This window comes from Cajanus cajan, chromosome 7 (assembly GCF_000230855.2).
Source record: "Cajanus cajan strain Asha chromosome 7, NIPB_CcT2T_4, whole genome shotgun sequence".
Classification (NCBI taxonomy): domain Eukaryota; kingdom Viridiplantae; phylum Streptophyta; class Magnoliopsida; order Fabales; family Fabaceae; genus Cajanus; species Cajanus cajan.
The window spans coordinates 36,174,187-36,182,832 of NC_138523.1; the positions used below are offsets into that span (position 1 = coordinate 36,174,187).

The window sequence follows — 8,646 nt, forward strand, 5'->3', positions numbered from 1 at the left end:
TTGGATTTTTTTTTCAAAAATAAAAAAATGGTAGTCTGGTAAGGCAAAGCACTTGATTGGAAAATTTTCAAATCCGACTCCTAGTTTTTGTTAAATTATTCTCATGCTTCAACTTTAAGTTTATTCTTTATGTTTTATTGCTCCAAATCGATCCCAAAGTCAAAATTATTTTATTTTATTCTTCTAAACTATTCAAAGCGAATCAAAATAATATTCTATATATTTTAGCTTTATCCACTCAAGAAGTAAATTAATAATTAGTTATGCTTTTGTGGTTAGGCATCGCCCACCCAACCCCTTCCCCAATGTTTAAGTTATACAACCTAATATTTTGTAGGAATGGAGCATATCAAGTGAAAGAAAATTTATTATGAGGGATGAGAGGGTTAAAATATAATTCTTAGATTAATTTTCTCTCACTTGATTAAATTTTAAATTTTTTCTCACTTAATTAATTTAAGGGTTATATTTTAACCTTCTCATCTCTCATAATAAATTCTCTCTTTTTTTAGGAGATTCTTATTCGCACCCCCTAAATTATTATTTTTTTAAAATATCCGTCTTTCTAGAAATTTGTTTTGAGAAAAATATTCCACAATATAGTGAAAATAATAATATTAATGCAAATGATTATGATATAAGCTTTTTTAATTATAATTAAATTAATTATTATAAGAATTATCAGTAATTTATATCATAATTAATTTAATTATTATTAAAATGGTAATTTTATTGATGTTTGATTGATTTCAATTTAAAAACTAATTAAAAAGGATACCTGTTATTGAACAAAATAAACGTTAAAATCTTTTAGCGGACATTGATTTAATTATGATACAAATTATCTCTTTTATAATAATTAAATTAATTGCGATATAAGGTATTTTTTAATATTAATATACATTATTACAATATAAGTTACTCTTTTTTAATGATATTTTTCATTTATTATCAAAAAGTATTTTTTATTAAACACAAAAGACAATCTCTCTTAGAGATTTAACAATTAAACATTAAATAAGTGGACATCTTCTCTCAATTTAATTTTTTTTTTTGTACTTGGAAGAATTAAGATTTAAACATGTGAATTTCTAGTCATTCACATCAATTCAAATTAATCAATACTAACTCTAATTTTAATTATAAATAATGAGTTATTTTTATTTTCTTTGATGTTAATTATAATCAACAATTATCATACTATCAAGTGTTATTATTCATGATGTACTCCATGTGTGTATATCTCATACTATCACACTATACCCTCTCCATTGGTAACCCTTCGGTATTATAAACAAAAATCACTCCAAGATACTTACTAAAACCGATAAACGACTAGAACTGATTTTTCAAAAATGTTAAAACCAACTACTTCTAAAATATGCACCTTTACGCTGTCTGCAACAAAAATAGGAATATTAATATATATATTTTCTATGACATAATAATGCATATCATCGTTGCCAACTAATTAACCAACCTATAATTATTGTATTATGTATAAATAGAAATATTGCATATATAAAATTTGGAGATCGCTACTTATTTTTTTCCAACTTTGAATGATGTATGTACGTGATAACGTGGGTACCACCTTCATTCATTTTTTATTTTCATGTTTATTTTCAATTTAAAGATAAATAATGTGTTTTAAATAATATTTTTTCTTTTTATGATCTCTTAAAATCTTTGGCTTATTTTATTATTTTTTTTTAATAATGTTATTAATATAAAATATTAATTTTGATGATAATTATTGGAGACTCTTGACTAAACATTTTTAGTAAAATCTCTTTTCTTAACTACATTTTTTATTTACTCACAAGATTCTAATCTAAAATTATATTTTTGAAAGATCAAAGTTACTCTCATTTGTAACCTCGATTTTTTTGGTCATTTTCTTTGTAGATAACCAACCATGTATATGAATATGATTATTTAATAACATGATTCCATATTTTATATGAAAATGATTATATATGTAATTAATTTCTGATTTTTAATTATTAAAAATTAAATTAATAATCTCTTAATATTTTTAAAAAATGATACAATGGTGTCTATTCTATTAACTATCAACATATGATCATTAATTAAAATATTAATAGAAGATGAGTAGTAACAAATTTCTTTTATTGTGTCACACATGCAAACAGTAAAGTTATTTATCCCCCATTTGTCTTGAATAGACGAAAAAACATGACTATTAAATAATTTAAAAAAATTATAAAGCCGAATCAAACAATTAAATGAAGCAAAACATTAATTTAGCCTATCCATAATATAAGGTAGTTGCAGTGTGGCGTTTGAGTGTGGCCATGAGCGTGGTCAAAGAAAGTTGCGTATAGTGGAGAATGCATTGCACTGGACCCTTTTATTCTACTCTTCCAACATGCTTCCACTCAAACCACACCTCTATATAACCCTTCCAAAATCCCTTTCCCACATCACAAAGAGACAATTTTCAACTTATACATGGCCATGCCCACCAACCCTTCTTCCAACATCTCTTTCCTCCTTCTCTTCCTTCTCCTACACTTTCATTTGGGTATCTTATATTCTACTTAATTACTCTTTCTTCTTTCTATCTAACTAATTATCATTTATAATTAAACACCGGTCACGACAATTTACATGTCATATAATATGCATCATGATCGAGTTTGTAGGAAATTATCATTATTAAGAGACTACGTACTCAATAATATGGTTCGCATGCATTTTTATTAATTGTAATAATGATGTAGCTAGAAGTTGTACTAATTGTTGTTCTATAGGCAAAAGCGAACTTGAGGTGAATTACTACTCGAAAAGCTGCCCCAAAGCAGAAGACATCATCAAGCAACAAGTCACGCAACTATATAACAAGCATGGAAACACTGCTGTGTCGTGGGTTAGAAATCTCTTCCATGATTGCATGGTCAAGGTATATATATCAAGACACACATATATATATATAGTTAATGAACAATAATGTATCAAGCAATTAATTAATTGAATTATGTTGCAGTCATGCGACGCATCACTACTTTTAGAGACGGTGCCGAATGGAGTAGTGTCGGAGAAAACGTCGTCTCGAAGTTTTGGGATGAGAAACTTCAAATACGTAAACACCATCAAAGCCGCGGTTGAACAAGAATGTCCCTCGACAGTGTCATGCGCTGACATTGTTGCTCTTTCTGCTAGAGATGGCATTGCCTTGGTCAGTGTCAAACAAATACTTCCTAATATTAATTAATGACTAAATGAAAAGACAAAAAATTATTTTAAACTAAATTAATTAATTTTAGTGGAAAGGGTGTTATAATTAGAGATGAAGGATATGATTAATTTAATGTTGATGCGTGCGTGCGTGCGTGCAGTTGGGAGGACCAAGCATTGAAATGAAGACAGGGAGAAGGGACAGCAAAGAAAGCTATGTAACGGAGGTGGAGGACTCCATTCCAAATCACAATGATTCCATATCCTTAGTGCTGTCTCGTTTTCAAGCCATTGCCATTGACGTTGAAGCCACAGTCGCTCTTTTAGGTACAAAACATCACATTGTTTCACATAAATTCACACCCATTATTCCAACTTTAATTAACATTTTTTAAAAGTCAAAACATAAATCTAACCTCCTTTTAATAATAAGCAATATGCAAAGATGCCTAACCTTTTAGGCGCAAACCTATATTATCTATTAAAAAAAAAATGGGCCAACGAGAAAAAACAAAAATGTTAGAAAGTTTTGCATGAGACTTATAGAATATAATCATATATTTGATGTGTTGGTTGATTCAGGAGCTCACTCAGTGGGAAGAGTTCACTGCGTGAATCTAGTTGAGAGACTGTACCCCACAGTGGACAAGACTCTAGACCCTACACACGCAGAGTACCTGAAGCGCCGGTGTCCAACACCGAATCCTGATCCAAAGGCTGTGATGTATTCGAGGAACGATCTGAAAACGCCCATGATCATTGACAACAACTACTACAAGAACATTTTGCAGCACAAGGGTCTTCTCTCTGTGGATGAACAATTGGCCACTGACCCAAGAACCGCACCCTATGTCCAAAAGATGGCCAACGACAACGAATATTTTCACCAACAGTTCTCAAGGGCCATTCTCTTGTTGTCGGAGACCAATCCTATTAGCGGAGATCAAGGAGAAATCAGAAAGGATTGTCGCTACCTTAATGCCAATTAGATACATCTATAACCTTGCCTTTTCTGCATCATACTTATCATATATACATTATAATAATGCACCACTGTGGATCAAAATAAAAGGGTCAAACTTTATAAGAAATAAATGCGTGGGAGGAAGTGGGCCTGGGTTACCATAATGCCATTGGGCCTACTGTTTGCTTTTGGGTAGAGCATTGCTCTTGCTAAGATGTTGTTCACAGATATATATGTTACTCCAGATAACAGCCCAACATGTTAAAAGTTTCTTTTGGGTGTTTCTTCTTCGTTGTCAATGACTCAATGCTTATGTATGCTCCTTTGTCGAGTTAGACTTATATGGATAAACTTGAAGTAGTTTTCTTATGTAACTTCTCTTAAAAAAAAAATTTACAAATTTGCTTGTGCATACATTAATTTTAATTTATAATAAATCTTGTTTTATTTTTCCTTTTCATTTTTTTCTTCTAAAAATGTTATTGGAAAAGTTAACCCAAACATTCCTTTAATTGTATTTGTCTTTCAGTAGTCGCCTTAATTCATATAAAACCATGTGCCATTCGAAAGGCACTTTGTTAGAATTGTGTTTCAAACGTTTTAAGCCAAATGTTTTTCTGATTGACTTAATAATAGCACAAAATGTTCTCACTATATACACTATAAAAAAAATTATGATGTAATGATATACTTTATGGTGATATAATATTTATCCTAAAAAATTATTTGTATTTTTATTATAAATATAATATATATTGATATATTGTAAACAAAAATATATAGATATAGACTATAGAAATGTATAATATATGTTGTTGAATTTTATTTAAAATTAACATTAAAATTGTGTATATTCATTTGTCAAATACATTTATACTACATATATTATATCTATAGTGATATTTTTATGTCATCGTATGTAACATTTTTTTATAGTGATACAAAGTAATCCTTCAAATAATACAAGGTGTGACAATATGGTTAGTAGATAATTTTATCTATTGTTCCGGTATGTCTAAAAGTCCCACATCGCTTAGGAGTCGAGGCTAAGAGTAGTTTATAAATACCTTCCCTCCTTAACCCACCGAGGCGCCTTTTAAAAGATAAAACTGTGACGGTCCAACGAGGCCAAAGCGGAAAATACTTCAGATGCGGTGACCCTAACGATGACCGTGGACTTATGGTAGGAACATTTGGTGCTAGAAGGAGGGTCCAGGCCACTCTTGCCCCTTAGCATCGACTGGGAGGCTTGTTCTAGTATGCCTAAAAGTCTCACATCGTTTAGGAGTCGATGTTAAGAGTAGTTTATAAACACCCTTCCTCCTTAACCCACTGAGGCGCCTTTTAAAGGACAAAATCATGACGGCCCAACGAGTGCCAAAGTGGACAATACCTCGGGTGCGGTGATCCTAACGATGACAGCGAACTTACAGTAAGAACATTTGGCGCTAGAAGGAAGGCTTAGGCCACTCTTGCCCCTTAGCATCGATTGGGGGGCTTGTTCCGGATGTTTAAAAGTCCCACTCTTGCCCCTTAGCATCGATTGGGGGCTTGTTCCGGTATGCCTAAAAGTCCCACATCGCTTAGGAGTCGAGGCTAAGGGTAGTTTATAAACATCCTCCCTCCTTAACCCACCGAGGCGCCTTTTAAAGGATAAAACCGTGACAGTCCGACGAGGCCAAAGCGGACAATACCTCGGATGCGGTGACTCTAACGATGACCGTGGACTTATGGTAGGAACATTTGGTGCTAGAAGGAGGGTCCAGGCCACTCTTGCCCCTTAGCATCGACTGGGGGGCTTGTTCTAGTATGCCTAAAAGTCTCACATCGCTTAGGAGTCGAGGCTAAGAGTAGTTTATAAACACCCTTCCTCCTTAACCCACTAAGGCACCTTTTAAAGGACAAAACCGTGACGGCCCAACGAGTGCCATAGTGGACAATACCTCGGATGCGGTGACCCTAACGATGACAGCGAACTTACGGTAAGAACATTTGGCACTAGAAGGAAGGCCTAGGCCACTCTTGCCCCTTAGCATCGATTGGGGGGCTTGTTCCGGATGTCTAAAAGTCCCACTCTTGCCCCTTAGCATCGACTGGGGGTTTGTTCCGGTATGCCTAAAAGTCCCACATCGCTTAGGAGTCGAGGCTAAGGGTAGTTTATAAACATCCTCCCTCCTTAACCCACCGAGGCGCCTTTTAAAGGATAAAATCGTGACTGTCCAACGAGGCCAAAGCGGACAATACCTCGGATGCGATGACCCTAACGTGACCGTGGACTTATGGTAGGAACATTTGGTGCTAGAAGGAGGGTCCAGGCCACTCTTGCCCCTTAGCATCGACTGGGGGGCTTGTTCTAGTATGCCTAAAAGTTCCACATCGCTTAGGAGTCGAGGCTAAGGGTAGTTTATAAACACCCTTCCTCCTTAACCCACCAAGGCGCCTTTTAAAGGACAAAACCGTGACGGCCCAACGAGTGCCAAAGCGGACAATACCTTGGATGCGGTGACCCTAATGATGACAGCGGACTTATGGTAAGAACATTTGGCGCTAGAAGGAGGGTCTATGCCACTCTTGCCCCTTAGCATTGATTGGGGGGCTTGTTCCGGTATGCCTAAAAGTCCCACTCTTGCCCCTTAGTATCGACTGGGGGCTTGTTCCGGTATGCCTAAAAGTCTCACATCGCTTAGGAGTCGAGGCTAAGGGTAGTTTATAAACACCCTCCCTCCTTAACCCACCGAGGTACCTTTTAAAGGACAAAACCGTGACGGTCCAACGAGGCTAAAGTGGACAATACCTCGGATGCGGTGACCTTAACGATGACCGTGGACTTACAGTAGGAACATCTATCAAGTATGTGGTCTCCAAGGTTTGATACTTGGTCAATATACATGAAAAAATATATGTTGAGAGAGATCAGCCTATTAAATGAATCTTAGTAACTCAAGAGATTAGTCTTTAACTCTCAACTAAGAAATACCTTGATTTACTAAAAAAATATTATTTATTATCATTAGACTCAACTCGTCATCTTAAGTAAAATCTCTCTTTTCAATCATATTTTTTTCAAGGTTTAATATATTATTTTATTCATGGAATTTTTGAAAAATTTTAATGAAGTTCCTAAACTAAAAAAAAAATTGTAATTGAATCCTTGATATTTATAATGTTTGTAATTAGGTCTCTAGAGTTAATAAAACAGTTAACAGTTTGGAACCACCACAAATTAACTAAAAAAACTCGGCTAAACAAATAAAAAGTTAAGGATTTGATTATAATTTTTAAAATTAAAATACCTTATTAAAAAAATTAAAAATTCAAAGACCAATAAATATATTAAAATTTTTTAATTTATAAAATTCGAGCCAAAGACCTTACAATAATTGGGAAAACCTACCAATATAGCCCTAACACACCGAGCAGAAGCATACCAAGTCCCTATCCAAAAAAGGGAAAAAGAAAAAGAGTTAATCACTTATACACTGCCAGTGTAAAGTTTTTTTACACTGATAACTAATTATATCTTTTAATTGTGTTATGTCATTATAAACATATTTACTTTTAACAGTGACATGACACAAAAAGATATAATTAGTTACTAGTATAAAAAAATTTACAGAGTATAAATGATTAACTTAAAGAAAAAAAGTGTGAAAAGGCCCAAAACAATGAGGAACAAAAGTAGTTGTTCAAGGAAGAACAGGACTACAGGAGCATTACAATGCGAGTCCCACTAAGGCATTAATTGTTTGTTCCCTTCAACAAATATAAAAACTATAAAACATGCATCCTCTTTAGGCAGAGAAGATAAAAACGTGATCTTAATTTGGCAAAACATAGCGCCCAACAAAATGAACTTGTCTCGTTCCTGAATGATTCCAATGCCATCATATGCGTGTCAAGCTGAATAAGCAATCAACAAAAGCAATCCTCTCGAGAGAACAGTGAATGCAGCAGGAAAAGAACAGAGTCATATGCATGGCAAAAAATTCAGATGGTAGAAGAAATGGTGAGAAATGATAAAAAAAAAAAAAAAATGTGTCTCATTCCTTTTCATAACACTGCAAATATGGACATTAATAGCCTATGTTTTTAACATTTTGTGCTGGTAAAAAATTGGAAAAAAAGATATTAATATTTTCTAGTAATTTTCATTATTTTGTGGAAAAAAAGTATGATATATTTTCGATGAAAAAAATTGATTGTTTCAATTATCATGCTAATTTTTATTTGTCTATTCCATATTTCTTTTATATTTCTAAATTTACTTTATTTCTCTTTTTTTTTTCCCTATATTTCTCGTATTCTTATTTTTACCCAAATAATGTCACATGCTCACCCCATTTTGAGTACATTGGGGTGGAGGGAGGAGAGAGTTAAAGAAAGGAGAAAAGTTGAGTTAAAAGTTGATGAATACGATATGTAATGTGATGATAAATATAAAAATAGGAGGATAAAATGGAGAAGAAGTGATTTGCAAGAGA

The 8,646-nt window shown here is 33.4% G+C and overlaps 1 protein-coding gene across 1 annotated transcript; it reads left to right on the forward strand.

The window, feature by feature from the left end:
* The first annotated feature begins 2,393 nt into the window (after nucleotides 1–2,393).
* LOC109819004 (Peroxidase superfamily protein) lies at nucleotides 2,394–4,625 on the forward strand. The gene is made up of 5 exons (XM_020384577.3): nucleotides 2,394–2,548; nucleotides 2,778–2,926; nucleotides 3,011–3,202; nucleotides 3,363–3,528; nucleotides 3,784–4,625. Exons 1-5 carry the CDS (start codon nucleotides 2,476–2,478, stop codon nucleotides 4,188–4,190), a joined length of 987 nt encoding a protein of 328 aa, XP_020240166.2. The 5' UTR covers nucleotides 2,394–2,475; the 3' UTR covers nucleotides 4,191–4,625.
* The last annotated feature ends 4,021 nt before the right edge of the window (nucleotides 4,626–8,646 follow it).